Below are 22,936 nucleotides of genomic sequence, written 5' to 3' on the forward strand. Positions count from 1 at the left end.
GATAAGCCTGGCTGCTCGTGCCAAGCTTCCGAGGGGGTGAGCGGGGTTATCTGAGAAGGTGTCCTTCCTTTCCCTGACGTGGAAACGAGGGTCCCTATTTGGCCTAAGGTACCTACCTCAGCCAACCAGGGATCCCGGGTCTAACAGGAAGCAGACAGTGTATACCATCCCAGGTAATTTATATCTTCCAAAATCTAGTATAGCATCTTGTGCTGGCACTGTTGTTCACTAAAAAGATTCTTCCAATAATTACCTCAATATCACCCATTCAGGCACCTACCTGCCTCTCCTCTATAAGAGAAACTAGTTTGGTTTATGTTAGGTCTTTAGAAACACAGCATTTCATCCAAACAAGTCATTCCATGCTATCTAATAATATTTTTAGAGATTACGCTGCTGCTCTCTTAAAATGGGAGAGGTTGTCCTTGAGAACACCAATAAATAATGTTGGGGGAAATAAACTAGGAAAACTTGCGTCATACATGTGGATTGTTAAATCAACTGAACTGCCTCTTTGGCAACGACTTAAACAGTTTCAGCTCAGGATGAAGCTATGAAAGAGTAATAATTTCGGCCTGGACGATGCCCTCTTCAGCACTACCAATTAGCACAGCTATTGACACAGTGTCTTTCTTTGCTGCCAGCTACACCTATTAACAGGCATGAAACTGGCAACACTATAGGGATGACCTCATATCTCTTCGACCAACATCGATTCGCTCATCTCACCACTTCAATATATCAAAGTGCATTGGGGACTTGGGGGACGCCCCAAGGATCTATCATCTCATGTCCAACTTCACCCTGGACACAATTTGCTTCGAAAAGTCAGACCACACTGAATCTGACTACATGGTTGCCCCCACTTTTTTTTCCTGGTGTTTTGCTGGTTTATGAATTAGTTGGACTGGGATACTGCTATTCAGGGCCCCAGTCTATCTGCTTTCTCTGTAAAATGGTTTGCATGTACATTAGGTACATATCTAATTGGATTCTGGAGTGGCTTATAAGCCCCTTGTATATGGTATACTATGTATCTAGGGCATAGGTACCTCAGAGGCCTACCAGGGGCTGCAGCATATATTATGCCACCCCTGGGAAGCACTCCAAAATGGCACCACAGGTCTGCTACTGCAGCCTGGGTAAGGGTGTGCTTTCACCCCTTACAGTGGTATAGGCTACCTATATCACTACCCTATAAACCTATACGCCACTCCCATGGCAGGCCTTGACAATCCTGAAGGCAGAGTGCTTGGTTTTATGAGAGAGGGTGCCCAAGCATGAGCTAAGCCCCTCTGCAGCTTTCGGAAATACTTCCTTATGGCTGTTCTGTGATGGCATTACAGAGAGAAAGACGAGTGCGCGAGCACTTTGAAATTGTTAATGATGTGAACACGATTGTGTAAACGAGCAGCCGGCAGCAAGCGTGGTTCCTCAGCTTTTTTACTTCTGAAGAATTCTTTGTACATGTCACGATGCCCCTGACGAAGGGATACGTCCCGAAATGCATTGGGTAAATCAATAAAACACGTGACATTTGGAAACCATCTTGCCTCCTGTGTGTGGGCGATTTATCTCCTATTGGACCTAAATGAGTAAAATGAATTGAAGAAAACGGAAGGAAAATGACAGAGACAAGCATTGGATTAACTAAACAGTACATATAGACTTAAGATAATATTTAATTGATTGGACTCATTGAATGGAATGGCTGTGCTGCCGGTATATGGAATTGTAACAGGGTCCATGGGTTTTGTTCATTTTGCAGGCGCAATTGGACGGAGCGCTAATCTGGCATGCACGCCTACACAGTACAATATGTCAAGTTTAAGATTAATTTCCCAGGTTAACTAATTAGGTGTGCATCCCGCTACTCATGTTTGCAATGTTCTGTGATACAGCCATACCATATACTCTTAAGTGCATTACAACCTCGCGGTAAATGCTAACTCTGGGATGGCTGCATCAAAACATGTCGTCTTTGGTGTCAAACGCTTTGGAATACTACCCCCCCCCCCCCGCCAATTCTGGCTGTGGGGGTAGCAGTCCACCCTTCTAGAGGGAGAGATATGTTCACACTGGCTAAACCCGGTAGGACTTTCCTGAGCCCTGGCATCACAAAATGGATGCCTCTGCCACAGACACGGGTCTGGCCTCCTGCTGCTGACCGAAACTCCGTCAGGGGAGGCCTGGACAATAGGTTTCCTGTCGAAGGGAGGTGTGACCACCTCCCCAGACAGGCTGATGTGTATTGGGGCTTGGCGGGAGCACTCTCTGGTGCTTTGAAGTCCTCAATGGGGGCACACTTGGTGTCCCTGTGCATACTCCAGTTGAAACCGGTTGCAGGGGGTACCTGCCCCTGCTCTGGCGCGAAACTGGAAAAAGGAAATGGGTGTAACCACCCCTCTTTCCTGGCCCACCCATAGGTGGGGCCTTAGAATTATTCCTTCCCCTAAACTTACTATAAGTATAGGAATCCAGTCCCTAGGACTTTAGATTACCCTGAACGAAACTCTGCAACATATATCCTGGACCTTCGACGTTCTATCCTGACTAGAAGACTGAAGAAATCTCACTTGGGGTCAAGGAGTGACTCCCCTGCTTGGCAGGCCCCAAAGAAGCAACTGACCGGTCTGCATTGCTGAAGCTCCCGCCGGACGCCGAAGTCTTTGCATCACCAGAGGTGGATTTCCAGACTTCCCCGAGGCTACCCTGAGTCCACAGCAAAGCGGAGGCCTGTGGCTATCGTGGGTGACGTGGAACCGCGAATCCTGGACACCGTGAACATTTGCAGCAACACTATCTTCCTGGTCCTCCTCGAAGTTGTGCTTTGGGCTCCTTGTAGCTCCAGCCTTGAGCACCTCCTGCACCGAAGATTGTTGGCCTCCACTCCACAAGTGACCCGTGGGCCAGCTTCAAGTGCGACCCCTCGAGGCTCCTCCGAGATCACTAGCCGGTTGGCTAGCAGGTCCCCACGGAGGCAACTCCTTTTCTGCTTGGACTTCCTGGTTGCTCCAGACGTGCCCTTACTTACCCTTGCTAGGTGAGTCCATCAGAACTTGCTGGTCTGCACCGCAGTCCTTTCTCTGATTTCCAGTGACTTGCCGTTGCCAAGGCTTGTTGGGTCCAATCTGGTCGCCGACAACGCAGCACTCGACAGACTTCGTGGGACAGCTTGAATCCGGCTTGTGGATTTCGTCGACGTCTCCTGGACCTCGTGGCTGAAGAGTCAAGACACCCATCAACTCACCTGAAGCACCTGACATCTGTGGGCATTGCTCCATCCTGCCCTAGGTCACTGGCAAGTGACCCAGACTCTGTCCCCTCTGCTTTCAGGTTCCTCACATCCTAGATCCAGGCTAGGATCTCTTTGGACACTTCTCCTCTTCATGGCAGCAGCAGTTCTTTGCAGGCTCCCATTGAAATCAACGACGCGACCCGACACCAAAAGACACCTGTGCACCCGGCTTCCCTGGGTGAGGTAACTCGAGTACTCCGGTGCTCTCGTGGGTGCTAGCCCTAGAACTACCTAAGTCCAAAAGGGTTTGGTCCTGACTCGATTAGAAGTGTCCCTAATCTTTAAATTTCCAACCGCAACATTGCCCATAGAAGATAACGGGAACCCGCGGTTGTGTTTACACACTGCATACAGTCCCCGTGGGTCCCCTGTGTCACTACCTAGGGTGGTTCCTTGGGGTCCCAGCGATTCTAGAGGCTATAGGCCTAGTGTCTATCCCAGTCGTGGTTCTTATACCACTTTTTTTGGTATATGGTTTGATACACCCCTAGGGCCCAAACGTGTATTTGTGCTATTACTGATGATTGCTATCTTGTAACTTAAGTACTTCGAACTCCAGTCTCATAAAGAGACTAGAGGGATGTGTTTTATCTTAAATACATATATTTTAAATATATACCTGGTGTGGTTGTCTTTTCATTTGATCATTCAAGAGATTATAGACTGGTAAAAGAAGCTGCTTTACATTCCTTCAAGACTTCGCCTGAAGGCTACTCTCCATAGCTTATCTTATATCACTAGAGAGAGTGAGAGAAGCAGTACAGTTGCATCGTGAAAGAACTCTCCAACCCCAGCTCCAACACCAACGACATTCCACCATCACAAGACCTGTGTGACTCCCTGGCCACCTTCTTTCACCGCAAGATCGCCGACATCCACGACAGCTTCAACACCCCCGCACCCACCATCGAGACCACCACCGTTTAGACCATCACCCGCACCAGCCGGCTGACCGCCTGGTCCAACGTCAGCGACGAAGACACCATCAAAACCATGAACTCCATCCATTCCGGATCCCCATCTGACCCATGCCCTCACCACGTCTTCAACAAAGCCTGCACAGCCATCGCACCCCACCTCTGGAAAACTATCAACATCTCCCTCGAGACAGCAACCTTCCCGGAAAGCTGGAAGCACGCCGAGATCAACGCCCTACTGAAGAAACCCAAGGCGGACCCCAAGGACCTCAAGAACTTCCAGCCCATCTCCCTGCTCCCCTTCCCGGCGAAAGTTACTGAGAAGATCGTTAACAGACAGCTGACCCGCTACCTCGAGGACGACGACATCCTGGACCCATCCCAGTCCGGCTTCCGCAGCAACCACAGCACCGAGACTGCCCTCATTGCCGCTACAGACGACATCCGGGTCCTCATGGGCAAAGGAGAAACAGCCGCCCTCATCCTCCTGGACCTATCAGCAGCCTTCAACGCGGTCTGCCACCGCACCCAAGCAGCACGCCTCCATGACGCCGGAATCCAAGAGAAGGCCCTGCTGATCATATCCCTCACCGAAGACCCCCACACCGCCAAAGCCAACCTACACAGAGGAATGAAGGCCGTCGCAGAATGGATGAAGCACAGCAGGCTGAAGCTGAACTCTTACAAGACAGACGTCCTCATCCTCGGCCGCACCCCCTCAGCCTGGGACGACTCCTGGAGGCCAACATCGCTGGGAACAGCCCCAGAACCCAGCGACCATGCACGCAACCTGGGGGTCATCCTCGACTCTGCCCTCTCCATGACCAAGCAAGTCAACGTGGTCCCCGCGTCCTGCTTCAACACCCTCCGAATGCTCCGCAGGATCTTCAAATGGATCCCCTCCGACACAAGAAAAACTGTCACCCAGGCCCTCGTCACTACGGACTACGGAAACGCCCTCTACGCAGGAACAACAACCAAGCTTCTGATACGGATGCAACGCATCCATAACGCATCAGCACGACTGATCCTTGACGTCCCCCGACGCAGTCACATCACACCCCACCTGAGAGACCTGCACTGGCTCCCCGTCAACAAGAGGATCACCTTCAAACTGCTCATCCACGCACAAAGCCCTACACAACGCCGGAGCAGCATACCTCAACGACCGACTCAGCTTCTACACCCCCACCCGCAGCCTCCGATCAGCCAACCTCGCCCTCGCCACAGTCCCACGCATCCGGAAAACCACCGCCGGCGGCAGATCGTTCTCCCACCTCGCCGCCAAGACCTGGAACACCCTCCCCACCAACCTACGACAGACCCAGGACCTGCTTGCCTTCAGAAAACTTCTCAAGACCTGGCTCTTCAATCAGTAGCAGCCCCCCAGCGCCTGGAGACCTTCACGGGTATGTAGCGCACTTTACAAATGTTATGATTGATTGATTGATCTCCCAAGTACTGTGTTCTCACATAGAGCAACTGCTGGTATCTATTTCCCAAAGTTGTTCAATAGATTTCCGGATATGCGGTGACCGATCTTTGATGAATGTGTGACTACAAGACGGCACCCTGATTCACGAGACCCGCATGGTGCAGAATAGCACCAACCAACGCATGGTGCAGAATAGCACCAACCAGTAGAAAAACTACTGGAATTCTAAGGAAAATAGGTGAGTGCAACAGGCCTCATTCTTGTTAATGTTTGCATGAAGCACATTGCCAAACAGTAGCCAGGGAAACCTAAGATTAGATATTATAGCCCTGAAGAAGGCCCCAGACCCGAAAGGACTCACGTTGCGGGCCGAAACATGTTGGCACTTGAAAGTGGGTATATTAGAACCAAATAGATCAAAAGAACCCCATCAAAACACACGTTTTTTATCTGGTACCCCAGGTACCCCACAAATAAAGCGAAGCATTGGGGTATACCTGTAGGTATTTTTAAATATATCACCAAACTGGTTCCCTGAATAACCAGAATTTTTTTTATATAAGATCTCCCATAACATCTTTTGGTTGAGTCCGCCCAGGTGGTACCATCTTACCTGGTTATGGAAAGACGCCAATGATGAAGCATGTCACTATTAGTGAGTGAGGCGTCTTCTCCAATATCTTTGGATATCCTAACATCTATAATGGTTATGTTTTAGGACAACATCTGTTACATAGGATTCATCGGGATAAATTAAATAATTGATTCCGGAAATCTATTGAACAACTTTGGGAAATAGATACCAGCAGTTGCTCTCCATAGCTACCACTAGGATAGCTTTCAATAAAGTTTGTCTTTAACCTATCACCATAAGGGGTTGTTTGGACTGATACAAGGTGCCCACTAGAACTAGTGGACAGCATATATCAGGCCACCTTCTCACACACACTGTACAGCTGTAAGTGCTGTAGGAAATAAAGGCGCTTCTTTCCCTGAAACAACCTCCCAAACACAAGTTCTCTGGTGCTCTCTTCAGACTGGCCTCAGTGAGGTCAAGTTAAAGGTTTGAATAAAATCTACTGTTACTCTCATCTTGAAGGTCCTCAACTGGCTGACACTCCAGCCCTGAAAGAATCATCGTGCCAGCACACATGTAACTCTCCCTCTCTGCACTGAGGATTGGAAGATTCACCTCCTCAACCACGGGCAGGAGCTCTTCAGTTCCTATGGTGAGTGGCTCTCCAACAAGATTCATTCCAACTCCCTCACTAATGCAGACAATTCTAGTTGTATCCTACCCTTTCCATTGTAATTTGTAATTGCCTGACTGCTATGGCGATTGCCGTTAAGTTGTTTTAATTAAGAGGTGCAGGCTTTAAAGGAGAAGACATCTTTCAACTTTGTATGACGAGAAAGAAAAGGTGAATCTTTTGATGTTTTAGCTGTGATTCCAATTCAGAGACCACTTACAAGAGAGGATCTCGTTGAAAGGCAGCTATTAGATTTACTATGACAATCGGTTAAAAAGAAAATTATTTTTTTCAGCTCAACACAACATTTTAAAAAACTCATTTTTATTTTTTACATGTGTCATTATTGGGTCCTATAAAGGAAATAGTCCATTCACACAGTTGAAACTGCATTTAAGCAAACTACTCAAGTAAACTCATTTAAAAAGTTTACCGTTAGGGGGAATGTCCACCATGTCCACCCCCCTTCAGAGTGGGGTAGGCAGCTTGTGGCAACAGTTAACGACAATCCAGGCCCAGATGGCCACAAAGGATCAAAGACATGGCATCAAAACAATATAGAGCACTAACATTTTCATTAGGACACCAGGCATTCTTTATTAATGAAGAAGAATTGGAAATCCTTCCCCCTTGGACCCTGAATTGGACTCTCTTTCGGCAGGGTATGCAACTTTCACCGACGTAAACATCGAGGCTTTTGCACCAACATCCATGGTTAGTCACTGGCCTGAGCCCGTAGTTAATACAATCTTTCTTTAGACACTGCAGGCATATGTTTGTCACTGGTACAGGAGACAGATGTAGGGGGGAAAGGACTCTACGACCCAGGTGTATGACTTCCTCTTCGTTATACTGCGTCACCAGTATCTGCTGGATCCAAACCATGCCTCCTCTTCATCGGCAGTCTGATAGCTTTCTTGAGTCGGAAGGAATAGCAATCACAGTCAGGATACATCGGTTTACAACATCTATAGTCAAGCTTTTCAATTCGCATTCCATCCTCTGGGACGTACAAGCCCAACATCCGACAGCTAGCAACAAATGTGCCCTTCGATGTGGTGACAGAAGACATGACGCAGTCCCAGAAATGATTCCTCTTCTCATTCATTTCACGCAGCCTAATCTTTCTTGTTCTCCCATCCAGATCTTAGACTACCAACTCTGGTGCTGTCTCTCTCATTGCCAAATACTCCCATTGCTTTCCATCGTAATAAGTCTGTTCTCTGTATTATCCAAATTTCTATGGAGTCTGTCCATCTAAGGTGGCCATGAGAGCATTTTCACTACTGGAAAAAGACCCAGCGATGATTCTTCATCAGATGCACACCTCGACCATCACCTGCACCCACTTGGAAAAGAGGGCGTCCTGTTGAAGCAGCACACCTGATTCTCCTCAGAGGTGTTACCATCGCACTAGCGGAGCCAGGCTTTTGAGGTCGTCCCATTATGTCACCATTGCTACATGAAAAACCTGAGCAAAGTGAGGTCAAACGCGGCTGCTTAGCGTGCCTGCTCCGTGCAAACGTACTGCTCATTACTTCGGCTGCAAAAGGCTGCCCTTCCAACAGACAGGACCAGGAGGGTGATCTTTCTGTCCTCTTTGTGACACTGGGAGCTGGCAGCATCACCAGTCACCTACACCCAGGGCCGAGCTATTATGTCAAAGTAGGGTAGACCAACAACCGTTGGACCAACTACCGTTGGACCAACTAAGAAGTGCCCAACTCTGCTGTTCCCTCTTCCATCTGCCAGCCTCTCCCTCCAGCAGAGGGCTCCTTAGGACATGGGACAAACACCATTTTGGATCTCGATCACTAAGGGGGAGGAGGCATTTCTATTAGGTCCACGCAGAATAGGAGGGAGCACCGTTAGTCTGGGTACAACGCGCTTTGCACATATGTCAGAAACACTGGCTTGGCACAGACACAAACCTGGCAGATGCATCTGAGGCAACATTCCTAGTTTAATGGAAACAGTTTCCCCATGTGGAAACCAATTTAACTTTCTACTTTGAATTGATGAAAGGGGTTATAATTTGTATATTTATATCTTTTATCTATTACCTGCTTACGAATAACAACATTGCACAGGTTCATTTAAAAGCCCGAGCCAGCCTTTGAATCCGCACGCATGCAGCTGCATACAGGGGAATAAAAGGGCTCTTCCAACAGCTGCTGATGGCTGCAGTGCGAGACCCCAAAGCTCTCTGAGATCAGAGCGGCCAGATCCCAATAACGGATATCCGGATTCTGTAGTAGATCGGAAAAATACTGTAACGACTATTTTCTTTCAATGTTATGAATGCCTTCTGAGCTTCAGCGTCGACAAGTCCATGAGTGTCTAACCAAACCATATACATACTATGGATTAAGAAGAAACATACATTCGAAACCGATGACGGGTTTGCCAATTCGATACATTGACCTACATGACACACGAGGAAATATATTCCTAATGGAAACGGAGAGACGTCTGAGTTGGAAAGGAGAGATTTGATGGATATGGAGAGATGCTGTTTTTGGAAGGGACTCGATAGATGGTTGGCTTTGGGAAAATAATTATACAAAATACAAAGTGCAGGATGCGACAGTGATGTAGCCATAAATCAATGAGCATCTTAATGACCTCGACCTTATTGACTTTATAAGTTAGGACACCTCTCACATATCCTAAGAATACCAGTGTTTATTAGGGAAATTTCTGGCGCTCTGTACGCTCCCAGATTCGTTTTTCCCCATTGAGGACCATGGGTAATTCTAAAAGTCTTCACAGCATGAAGGTTCGAGAATGGTGAGAGAGGTTCCGCACATAAATGTTGCTTGTAGGTCCACCCCCTTTCCTCTAACACACGCCCCTAACAGTAAGGAACAAGATGTTTAGCTGAGTATTCCCACAAAGACATACATTCCCCAGCAAAATATCTGGCATCTTCAAGCAATTTTCACCACCCTTTACATTCCTGAATGTCGACCCGTGCGCCTCGGATCTTGAGAAAGGCTGCTGGCAGGCTGGTAGCCACTAGGACATTTTGAAATCACTGGCTTTGTTTCACACAAGGTAGAAATACCTTAGTTGGGTAGATGGACGGCTTATAAAAAGCCTGAACATAGAGTAAGGTGGTAGAGAAGGTGTTCCCTTATTTCTGAGGGAGTATGACAGAAGCATACATGACCACGAGGGCCTCTACAATGCAGCCCCAAGAATAAATGTGTCTCAACAACACATTCCTTTGCCACGCAATGTTGTGGTAAAGAGATATGCGTGGTAAAGATCAAACCCCAGCCCTAAAACCCGGCACTTCATACTAAAATCTACCCCCACCCCGAACACGCCCCCCCCCGCCCTGAACCCTAAAACTACCCCAGCCCTGAAAATTGTCCCTTCCCCCACCCTGAACCCTAAATCTCAGCCCCCATGTCCTAAAAACTAATCCGACCCATGCTCCCCTGCCCTAACCCCTAAAAACTAACCCCACCCCTGAAAACTACCATGACCCCCCTGCCCTGAGCCCTAAAACTTGGCCCCTGACCTAAAAAGAAACCTGATCCCCGAGTCCTAAAAAACGATCCCTCCACCTCCCCAAAACCCGTCCTCATCCCCACTCACCAGGCAGCGTCTCGGAGCGTCCTCTCCCGATCTTTCCTGTTCCTGGGCCTGCCCATCCACGCATCTAAACCGCGCACTGCCTTAACCACTCATATGATATGGTTGCTTAAGGCATATGCTTAGTTAAGGCAAGCGTGGGTCCGCTTGTAGGGAAACGAAACACGTGGCTCAGCCCACGCGGTAAAGGCTGTTTCCCAATTTCTGAGACCTTCAGAGAACCATGACTTCAAGGAGAAGTCCAGGTCAGAGCACACTATGTAGAGATAACATCCCCCCCCCCCCCCCCCCACCCCACCAAATCCCCTTGGTCACCCATTCATCAGATCGAAAATGAAGAGTGCCCGAAGGGATAGAGGCATGGTCAAAATGTCTACGATGGAGACAGAAATAAAATTATGAATGCCCCTAGTGAAAATTACGGGCGAAACGTGTGTCCAATTTGTCTCAAATCTAGAAATAGTAATAGGGACGGCTGCATAGGACAATGTGAGTTCTTATAAATATTAACAAAATGGGGGTGACTCTGAAGTTCTCAATCTTAAAGTCAAGGACTGCTGTTCTTAACCAGGTTGTGGGAGAGGGCAGCCCTAGAAATCAGGACCGTCGTGCCTTTCAAGGACTGATAAAAATACTCACTACAGCTTAACCTACCAGGGGAACAAATGTACAGATGTGTGATGACACTGCAACGGCAAACGTTCTCATATCATGTGGCTTTTTAAGCAGGACTCGGCCATAGACGGATATACCACGGCTAGTGGAGCAGTTAAAACATCATGACCCGTTTTTAGGTGGAAATGGATAAATGCATAGCATTCCACACACACACACTTCAACTAATATCTATTGCTTAATTTAATTATATTTGAAGAAAATATCAGTTTCAGATTTTATCACCACAACAGATACTTTGATACTAAAATAATTCCATTGACTGTCAGTTCTTCCCTACTGGACTTATTCATACAATATTTTTTTCATTCTAATAGCACAATGGAGTCTGTAAGTAAGGTATAAATATATATATTTGTGTAAAATACCGATTGATGCAAACCGCGTCAATGAACAAAACTAGAGCAATGTACGTCAACGAAGACAAACAGGAATGACTTGCCTCTGATTTTCAGTGGCTGTTTGCGGGTGATGTGGAAGGCAAGTCCTTGGTAGGAGAGGCACAAGCAGGAAGATTGGTGGTTGGCAGGTTAGTCGTGGACGAAGCTAAAGCCTTGATTGGTGGAAAGCCATTCAAGACTGTTTTTGGGTGATAGGGTGGCTTAAGGTAATATTTTGGTACTACAAAAAGATTGAAGGCTAAGAGTCTCTCCTTGAAGTAAGCGAGTAATAGGCTGGCCTTAAGTATGCATCTCTGCACATTAGTGCCTTTCATATATTCATCTTTTTTTTTTAACCAAAAACAGTTTGGGAAATTAGGAATCCTTGCTCTTATTAGGTGTTCTTGCTTACACTAGCCACTACTGGAGGAATCCTTGATACACCAGGTATCCATGCTTCCATTAGTTGCTCTCACATGGAGTATCCTTGCTGAAATTAGGTAGTGTTGCTAACACTTGGTGCCCTCGCTTACAACCGGTATCCTCTGTTACCACATGCATGCTCACCAAAATAGGTATTTACATATGTAAAGCATCCCTGCTTCCACTAAACATCCTCGCCAACACTCCGTATCCTTGCATTACGTGTCCTTGTTTACATTAGTATCGTTGCTCGCCTTACGGACCCTTGTTAACATTAGCAGTCTCACTTACCACAGGCTTTGCTCGCTTACAACTGGTGTCCTTGCGTGCACTAGCTAGCCTTAGTCACAACAGGATTTTTGTTTCATCTTAGACAGCCCCACTACACTAGGTATCTCCCATTAGACAATGTATCCCTTCACGTTTGTGTTTTAAGCATCACCCCTACAAATCATAGTAAAATCTAGATTAGCTGGCCGTTTGCAATGTACTGAACCATAAGTGCAAACTGAAAGAAGAACACAATTTAACTTTTCAGATGTAAAACTCACTTGGACTTAAATACATTAAACATATGACATTCATCAAATGCATCAGCAACGTTTTTAATTCTTGTAATGTAGGATTTCTGAAAGTACAAAAACGATCCGTTTGCTTTCCTGCAAAACAAATGGAAATGAGTGAGCGTGGGATGTGCAGTGACATTCCTGGGTAACAGTCCCATTGGTAGTATGCTGGGATGGCATGACAATAAATGGAGAAGGAAGCTTTGCGACAAAAGCAAACCGAACGGAAAGGTTCTGTCAAACCTGGCTAATCTACATCCAAAGAGCGGCCTCGGAAAGGACCATCAACCGCGAATCTGTGGTTTAGATTATCATCGTTTGGCCCTCAACTCTAACAGGATCTAGGAGTCTTGTGAAGGTCCCCCTGAGCAGCTCTGACTGTGGCTAGATGCTGATGGTTGCAGTGCATGTGTCAGGAATATAAAGACCACCTTAAGGTGAGAAAAAACTAAGACCAGGTTGTATCAAAACTATAGCTATGTGAAAACATACTGCAGCGTTCAAATATGCTGCAGCGTTCACAGTGCACCTCAAAAGCAAATACGTCTGCTAAACCTCCTAAGAAGTAAAAAAACGCAAGTTTCACATGTATAACAAATATGAAAATGTGCTTATAGAGCGATAGATTATTCAGACAAAATTCCCAATGAAAAGAAACAAAATTGAAAATCACTGACCTTCACATTTTAGAGTATCTCGTCCGGGTCGAGAAGGGACATATAGGTAAAGAAACCAGTGTTGACTACTACAGAATCAATTAAAAGACGTACATTAGCCAGGCTGGACTACAACCTACATATGAAATCCCTCAAAGACAGGGATGATCGCATTAGATGTAGCTGTGTTTTTAGTAACCAGGATGCTGTGAATAACAAACAATGATCCAAGACTGCAGTAGGTACCTGAAGTCATCTCCTCAGCTGAGACCCAGAAAGTCTCCTGTACGATGTCTTTCAAGAGCTTCCGCTGCATCATCTTCTTCTCCCTCAGCACATTCTTGAAGTTGTTGATGCACTTGTTCAGGTAGATGGTCTCTGAGCACACCTGCTCCAGCCTGAGTGCTGGTCGGCCCTCCGGAGCTTCCTCCAGTCCCAGCGTAGAATCTGAACCTAGTTGAGAAGCCAGGCTCTGATCAGCACAGGTTTCAGGATCGGAGCAGGGCAAGGCCGGAGACACTGGTGACTCTGAAGCTACAGAAGGGGCTCGACTAAGGGAAAATTGCTTTTCAATTTTCGGCGTAGGAGGAATTTCCAGTTTCAGAGCACCACTGATCTGGCTGCTACTACAAGATGAAGAAAGGCTTCCAAGATTATGGCCATTGCTAGTGCAAGGGGCACCTTTTCCAAGTTTGGGCAGATCATCATAGTTGCCCATTGTTTCGGGATTTAAAATGGCACTAGTTTCCAGTTTGTTAAATGCGACCTTCAGCGCAGATCGAAAATGACCAAGAGCTTTTCCCAGTTTATTTGCATAGAACTTTATGTCTCCAAGATCAATGTTGTCATCAGGCTGATCAAGAAAATCCCTGAAGACGTGACCAGTTGGCTGCTGGCCTTCCATCTCTATGTGGACCACTTCTTTCAAGGTCTCGGTCCCGGTCATGTCTGATAGTTTGCCCACAGTGTCATCGAAGCTTACGGAGGTAAAGCTCCCAGACTGATCCTTAATGATCAGATTGATCTTCTCTGAGCTCCGGAACGGACGCCTGGAATCACATGGAACAAGTTCACCTCCTTCCTCATCTTCCACACCCTCACCTTTCTGATCATCCACAACAGAGCAGCATCTCTTGATTGCAAATTCTGCCTCTTCTATTTCGCAGGACGAAGCCGATAAATGGCTAGCACGGGCTAAGAGCTTTGGCGACCTTAGAGTATTTCTCTCACCTGAGGTAGACAAACCAGAAAAATTGCGATTTTTCTTAGATTCTTGTGAATCCAGGCGAATGCAGAGATGACTTACACTCGTTTCCACTGGTTGTTCACAACAGTTGACATCCACTACTTGTGTGATGTCTGCCCGGGTCTCTTCTAGCTCGGCAGTCAAACTACACTTTTTAGCTAGTGTGCATTTTTGTGTGAAGCAGAACTCTTCTCCTAGGCCAGGCGCCTCGATGCTGGTGTTCTGATACCTTATGCAGTAGGATTCCGTCTGAAGCTCTGCATCCACGCCGTCTGTTCTCACTATCTCCTTGTCCAGGCTGAGGGAGCTCCAGCGGTTTTCACGGAGGTCATGCTGTAGCAACGACACGGAATCTGCTCTCAGGCTGTTTTGCACACTTAGCAAGCTTCCTTCTTCAAAGGGTGAGATTCTTACACCTGTGCTTTCTAAAAGCACAGACTTCTGTAAAATAAAGTCTCTGTGTTTGACATGTGCAAGCATCACAACAGCTGGCCTTGGTGCCAACTTCACAACACGTGTGCCCAATCTGTAAGCACCTTTTATATACCTCGAGCACTGGGTACCATTGAAGTAGTGGTGCTCAGACAGGAAGCTGGAAATGACCTCCGTCGTGTTTTCTTCCTCTTTTTCTGGGATACCATAAAAGTATAGCAAGGGCTCTTCATTTTGTGAATCTCTTTGGGATCCCACACCCTGGGTCAACATTGCACTTTTTGCTGTGGGTCCAAATCCAATCTGTAAGCCCTCGATTTCATTTAAGACCGTATCGACGCAGGTGGAGACTTCTTCCACTGAGCCCTTTATTAGGCTCAGGTGCTGACGTAATTCTGCAATCTCTGCCTGAATGCGGCTAATGCCCTGTAACTCCTTGATGATATACTGAACTACATCCTCTGAATCATCAGCTGGTGGAGAGGCCTCGTGGCTGACCGCCTCCGGTATATTCTGAGAGTACAGGTCGTCGCACTCGGTGATCTCTCTCCAGCTCATGGTGATGCTGATTGTGTTAAGATCTTGACTATCTGATTGTGGGAAGCCGTGACTTGGACTAGTTGAGTGCACAGCATTTGGTTCATCTTTACAAGTAACCACCACAGAGCTGTGCTCATTGGGCTCCACCTCTCTTGGTACTGTGGGCCCATCCCAGTTCACAGGTGCATCTCCAGCGCATTGACCACTGTCCTCTTCATCCCCACTGCTGTGTTGAAGGCCTTCCTCTGCTCTGGGAGTCCCAGTGCCGATGGCTTTGTGGTTTGTTCTATAGACAGACAAGCCTTCTGCGGCCTGCAGCATGGATAGCTGGTGGTGCGCATGCACAGAGATGTCCTCCGCTGGCCCATGCAGCAGACGCTTCATGGTCTCCCGCAGACACAAGGTCAGTCTGTGCTTCTTGGCCTGCTTCTTCGAGGTCTTCAGCAAAGACTTCCGCTGCTGCAGAGCGATCTCAGCTCCTTGCCTTTTCCATCTGCCCTGGGCAAACATCATAAAGTGGCACACCTGAACCTTTTGGGAACGCTGGGCCAGTGCATGACACGGAGCACAGCTGGATCCACTCCAACTTGAATCCACGCCGCGCTAGTCACTCATGATGCAGCCTCGGAAGGTTAAGAGAGAAATATTACACATTAAAAAAAGATTTCTTAATCAGAGAAGGCAACACGCTCACAGTTCAGTTTCTTGATATGGCCGCGCACTATGAGCCCCCATTGGTGGGTGATAGACCTGTCCCAGTCACGAGCCCTCAGAGAATGGACCCCCTGGATGTATCAACAGCAGGCAGCCTGGCTCACGCGCACTGAGACTCCCTCGGGCCTGCAACCTCATGCCTGCACAGAAGCCTCCGCGGATGGGAGCCCCCCCCCCTTCCTTTAAGGTGAAACAACACTAGGACCCATTGCTATGGAAACCCCGGGAAGAAGTGGAGAGACTCTGCGCCCTGAAAGCCTCTTCAGCTGCATTTGTTGCTGTAATTACTACATTGTCACGACTGGGGTATAATAATCTCAATATCCAGTCTCAGAAGTTAAGATATCACATGGAGTCCTTAAATAGTGCCCTGCCTGGGGGTGGGGGGCTTCACGCGGAGCAGGAGCGGTGCTTGGCCCCCGCGTAGTGCGGAGGGCACTTCAGGAATCCGGCAGCCACCCCGCTCGAACACATCACTTGGACTCTTATGTACTTCACTTAAACCTAAAGGACGCCCCCCCTCTAACCAATCTGCTCCCGGCACCCTGAGGTCAAAGCCACTACTGCATTTCACATTGCCCAAGAGCGTGTGACGTGCAGCACTGGACAACCTAAAGCAGCCCTGGCATAACTGCTCAAACCAGCCCCATTGCCGTCGTCTTCTCGCGCCATTCCTCTCTTTCATCCATCCATTCACTCTCCGCTCCTGCTTCTCCAATGGCGATCTCTACACTCCCTCCCTTTCTTTTCAAGCCCCCGTTCGTGCAGTGATTAACCTGGGAGTAGGGAAAGTGACCGCAGCACCAGGATCGGGCCTGTCGCGACCGGCCTCCAGGGGTCCGACCGGCCGCCAGGGGTCGGACCCACCGGGGAAATGCCGGGTGGAAGGAAAGACCTGTCCGACTCATGCTGCAGGCCGCCTGCTGCTCCACTGAATAGTGAATTCATGCTTTGTGCCACAGGGTGCGCTACTTACGCCTTTTCAATCTCTAAGCCCATCTTTGATTTTTTGTGTGCACAAATTTGGTAATGAAAAGGCCATGTGCAGCGCAAAGCATCACAACAAACCGGTGTTCAAGGGGTACCAAAAGGAGTCTACAGTTTTAAAGCTAGAAATAAATGTAACGGAGACACGTAAAAGGAGTGATCTTACGTGAATGGCAGGATGGGGAGGGGCTATTGAGCCTGACTGAGTTCACTAACAGGTACACGAGATGGCCGATTTCACAGATGTTTGCACTACTACGGAGCACCAAAATCAGGGTCACTTCGCATATTACATACTTAAAATGAAGTAAACAAAGCAAATATTATGATTAAATTCCATTGATGACGATCTACGAGCCACGGAAACGCTTTCAGAGTTTAAACACGACTAGTGAAAAGGATTGTGATGGACAGCTGCAGTTCAAACCGCCCTAGCGAGGACAGAGACTAGCCAGAAGAGAGAGCGCCCGGGCACTTTGTGGCTGATCGGGCGAGGACAGAGGCAAACCACCATCATGTCTAGAGTGATGGCTTTTGTGGCTTGATGTCTGTCCACTCTTCTTCCGGTTGTCATGGAGACCTTGTAGAGAGGAGGTAGAGATTCTCTCTATTTTTTTTTTTTATCTCAGAAGGAGACTTTCCTGAAGGGGAGGTTTACTGAAACCCCCATTTGAAAGTTGTTGTAGCTTTGGGGAACAGATAACAGAAAGCGCGCAGGACAAAGCCATGATAACAACAGCACTAACATCTGGCTGCAAGGTCTCGCGTGTTTCTGCCCTTCGACACTAAGGCAGTGCCCTTCGACACAAGGGCAGTGCCCTTCGACACAAGGGCAGTGCCCTGCACAGGGCAGGGATCTGCAAGGCGTCACTATGCCCCGGATAGAGGTGGAACTCCTAGACTCGATACACTGGATCCACAGGGTTGGATCCTAACAGGATTTGCTACTAGCAGTTTACAATCCCCATTCATTATTTATTGCCCTTTTACACACAGCGAACTTGCCCCGAGCGCATCCCAGTGCTCTCCAGGACCACCAGATACAGAGAACTCTTCTAAGGAGCTCTTTGAAATACTCAAAGAGTTCACAAACCCTAAAGCTAACACCCCCTCTACCCCCGACACAATCGCTATGTGATGATATAACAAATCATTTTAAGGACAAGATCTACAGTTCTCTGACTGCAGGAGCAGCACCGAAGGGCTCAGCCCCTCCGGGGAGAGACCACACCCTATGTAGATTAGACGCCTTCACAGCTATTGCCACAGAACAAGTGGAAGCTATGCTGGCACGGACGAAATCAGGTGACCCCTCAGACCCGCCGGTGCCATTCATACTGGCTGAACTTGCCCCAATTTTAGCTCCCTCTCTAGCTGAGGTGTGTAACATTTCCTTGGCTACGGCCGCAGTCCATAGGAAATGGAAAAAAGCGCATATAAAACCTCTGCTGAAGAAGGCAATGGCAGACCCGGCGGATCTGCAAAATTATAGACCAATCTCCCTCCTTCCATGCAGCTCGAAGGTCATGCAGACACTGGTAAATGAAACACTTGCGGGATATCTGGAGCAGCATAGTTTATTGAACCTCTTGCAATCAGGTTTCCGTGCAGCCTACAGCACGGAGGCGGCATTGGTGGAGGTCATGGATACGATCAGGATGTCATTGGACAGAGGAACGCCTACCATGCTGCTGCTCCTTGATTTATCGGCAGCCTTTGACACCATCTCTCATCGTGTCCTGTTGGACAGGTTGCGGGAGATTGGTGTCGAAGGCTCGGCCTAGACGTGGCTGCAGAGCTTTCTTAACAATAGAGCACAATGTGTCCAATTAGACACATTTGTTTCCCAGACCACGGCAGAAGACAAGGGGGTCCCGCAGGGCTCCATTTTAAGCCCCACATTATTTAACATCTATGTGGCACCGCTGGCCACCATCATTAGATCTTGTGGTTTTGAGACAATCTCGTATGCGGATGACATGCAGGTGATAATCCCCATCGAGACAGACCCAGCGGTAACCAGAGTAAAGTTTAAGACCTGCATGATGAAAATTACTACTTGGATGAGCGAGAATTTTCTGCAGATGAACTCCAATAAGATGGAGATCCTCCTGTTTGGAAAGGCGATGGAATTATGGTCTTCGGACTGGTGGCCGGTGGAATTGGGGGAGGCACCCATTCCAACCACTCAGGCATGGAACTTGGGTATCCTGTTTGCTGATAAGCTTTGGATGGAGGAACACGTGAAATCAGTCTCGGGCACCTGCTTTGGCATCATGCGTATGCTGAGGAAGATCTTACCTTGAATCCCTCTGGAGGCCAGAAATACCTTAGTACAGGCATTACTAGTTAGTAGACTGGACTATGGGAACTCACTTCTAGTAGGAATTACAGAGGACCTTGCCTCCAGTCTACAAGTAGTCCAAAACACTGCGGCACGACTGGTCCTCAACAAACCAGTACGTACCCCTTCCCGACCTCTCCTGCAACAGCTACACAGGCTGCCCATGAGGAAGAGAGCAGTGTTTAAGCTCCTGACATCGGTGTTTAAAGCACAGCAGGGGATTGGCCATGCCTATCTAAGGAGGAAGTTAATTCCCTATAACCTTGCCCGCTTACTGAGATCTATCAATCTTAATCCGCTCCGTCCCTGTAAAATCAGGAAATCCAAAATGGGAGGGCACGCATTCTCACATCTTGCCCCGCTCCATTGGAATTGTCTGCCGGATGAGCTGCGCGCCTGCACAAGTTCGAGGCAGTTTACAAGCAGTTAAAAACCTGGCTGTTCTAAATATCCACAACTCTGTCCTGCCTCAGCACTGTGTAGCCAAAAGCGCAGAGAGATCTCTATGGGGATGATTCGCTGCGCGATACAAATTCTAATAATAATAATAAAACACCAAGTCGTGCTATTATGTAGGCATGGAGAGATGAAGTGATTTGTCCAAAATCTCTTGATGACTCGAACCTGGATCTCCAGATCAAAAGTCGGGTGCTCTGATTTTAGGCCAAATCCCTTTCCACAATTATTATACCGCAACCTCCTCTGTTGCAGGTCACAAATGCGCCCCGAGATCTGCGAGTCTAAACCCAAGCAGGCTGCCCATGCCCCCTCTCTTCCGAACTGAGCTGGGCAGAGGGGGACACACTAAAGGGGTTCACTTTGCTTCCATGTGTCCCTGTGGGCTCCGATTAGGTTAAAGGACTATATTCACTTCACACATGGCAAAGTTAATCTCTTAGTAACAACAACTGGGTGCACTCACAGACATGTATTACTGGGAGACGAGTCAAGTTTACATCCCTTAGTGATCGCAGGTGCTGAGGCAAAGATTGTCCGAGTATAGCAACCAGAAGATAAACATCAGTGTCCTCTCAACTAGTTAACACAAGAGTGTTTAGGCCGGGGATATACAGCCAATGCAGATCGATAAGGGACTTCAGGATATTACACTGCAGATGCAAATCGATATGGGACTTCAGGGAATAAACTGCAGATGCGTGCGTAGTGACATGTGACTTCAGGGGATACACTGCCAATGCTACGAACATGTGACTTCAGAGATACACTGCCTATGCGCAGGAGCATAGGACTTCAGGGGATACACTGCCGATGCGCAGGAGCATAGGACTTCGGGGGATACACTGCTGATGCGTAGGAGCATAGGACTTCAGGGGATACACTGCCGATGCGTAGGAGCATAGGACTTCAGGGGATACACTGCCGATGCGTAGGAGGATAGGACTTCAGGGGATACACTGCCGATGCGTAGGAGCATAGGACTTCAGGGATACACTGCCTATGCACAGGAGGATAGGACTTCAGGGGATACACTGCCGATGTGCAGGACCATAGGACTTCAGGGGATACACTGCCGATGCGTAGGAGCATAGGACTTCAGGGATACACTGCCTATGCACAGGAGGATAGGACTTCAGGGGATACACTGCCGATGCGTAGGAGCATAGGACTTCAGGGGATACACTGCTGATGCGTAGGAGCATAGGACTTCAGGGGATACACTGCTGATGCGTAGGAGCATAGGACTTCAGGGGATACACTGCCGATGCGTAGGAGCATAGGACTTCAGGGGATACACTGCTGATGCGTAGGAGCATAGGACTTCAGGGGATACACTGCCGATGCTTAGGAGCATAGGACTTCAGGGGATACACTGCAGATGCGTAGGAGCATAGGACTTCAGGGGATACACTGCCGATGCGTAGGAGGATAGGACTTCAGGGGATACACTGCCGATGCGTAGGAGCATAGGACTTCAGGGATACACTGCCTATGCGCAGGAGGATAGGACTTCAGGGGATACACTGCCGATGTGCAGGACTATAGGACTTCAGGGGATACACTGCTGATGCGTAGGAGCATAGGACTTCAGGGGATACACTGCCGATGTGCAGGAGCATAGGACTTCAGGGGATACACTGCCGATGCGTAGTGACATGTGACTTCAAAGGATACACTGCACATGCGCATCGACGTGACTCAGGGAGACACACTGCCGATGCGCAGTGACCTGAGACTTCAGGGGATACACTGCCGATGCGTAGGAGAATGGGACTTCGGGAATACACTGCTGATGCGTAGGAGCATAGGACTTCAGGGGATACACTGCTGAGGCGTAGAAGCATAAGACTTCAGGGGATACACTGCCGATGCGTAGTGACATGTGACTTCAAAGGAATACACTGCCGATGCGTAGTGACGTGACTTCAGGGGACACACTGCTGATGCGCAGGAGCATAGGACTTCAGGGGATACACTGCCGATGCGCATCGACGTGACTTCAGGGATACACTGCCGATGCGCAGTGACGTGACTTCAGGGGATACACTGCCGATGCGTAGGAGCATAGGACTTCAGGGGATACACTGCTGATGCGCAGGAGCATAGGACTTCAGGGGATACACTGCCGATGCGCAGGAGCAGAGGACTTCAGGGATACACTGTCGATGCGCAGGATCATAGGACTTCAGGGGATACACTGCCGATGCGCAGGAGCATAGGATTTCAGGGTATACACTGCCGATGCGCAGGAGGATAGGACTTCAGGGGATACACTGCTGATGCGTAGGAGCATAGGATTTCGGGGATACACTGCCGATGCTCAGTGACATGTGACTTCAGTGGATACACTGCCGATGCGCAGGAGCATAGGACTTCAGGGGATACACTGCTGATGCGCAGGAGCATAGGACTTTAGGGGATACACTGCTGATGCGCATTGACGTGACTTCAGGGATACACTGCCAATGCGCAGTGACATGTGACTTCAGGGGATACACTGCCGATGCGCAAGAGCATAGGACTTCAGGGGATACACTGCCGATGTGCAGGAGCATAGGACTTCAGGGGATACACTGCTTATGCGTAGGAGTATAGGACTTCAGGGGATACACTGCCGATGCGCAGGAGCATAGGACTTCAGGGGATACACTGCTGATGCGCAGGAGCATAGGACTTCAGGGATACACTGCTGATGCGTAGGAGCAAAGGACTTCAGAGACACACTCCGATGCGTAGTGACATGTGACTTCAGGGGATACACTGCTGATGCGTAGGAGCATGGGAGTTCAGGGGATACACTGCCGATGCGTAGGAGCATGGGACTTCAAGGGATACACTGCTGATGCGTAGTGACATGTGACTTCAGGGGATATACTGCCGATGCGCAGAAGCATGGGACTGTGGGGATACACTGCTGATGCGTAGGAGCATGGATCTTCGGGGATACACTGCCGATGCGTAGGAGCATGGGACTGTGGGGATACACTGCCGATGCGAAGGAGCATGGGACT

The 22,936-nt window shown here is 48.5% G+C and overlaps 1 protein-coding gene across 5 annotated transcripts in view; it reads right to left on the reverse strand.

Annotated features, from left to right (window-relative positions):
- Positions 1-22,936, reverse strand: part of UNC13B (unc-13 homolog B) — a 2,660,654-nt gene that overhangs the window by 1,375,262 nt on the left and 1,262,456 nt on the right. The window contains exon 1 of one of the 5 annotated variants that reach the window (XM_085628126.1): positions 13,450-16,003. The exons of the other annotated variants lie outside the window; for them this stretch is intronic. Coding sequence (XP_085484252.1) covers positions 13,450-15,934 — 2,485 coding nt within the window. The 5' untranslated portion in view covers positions 15,935-16,003. Of the gene's footprint in view, positions 1-13,449; positions 16,004-22,936 lie in introns of those variants that run through there. 5 annotated transcript variants of the gene reach the window in all.

The sequence above is a fragment of the Triturus cristatus genome, chromosome 2_1 (assembly GCF_964204655.1).
Source record: "Triturus cristatus chromosome 2_1, aTriCri1.1, whole genome shotgun sequence".
Classification (NCBI taxonomy): Eukaryota; Metazoa; Chordata; class Amphibia; order Caudata; family Salamandridae; genus Triturus; species Triturus cristatus.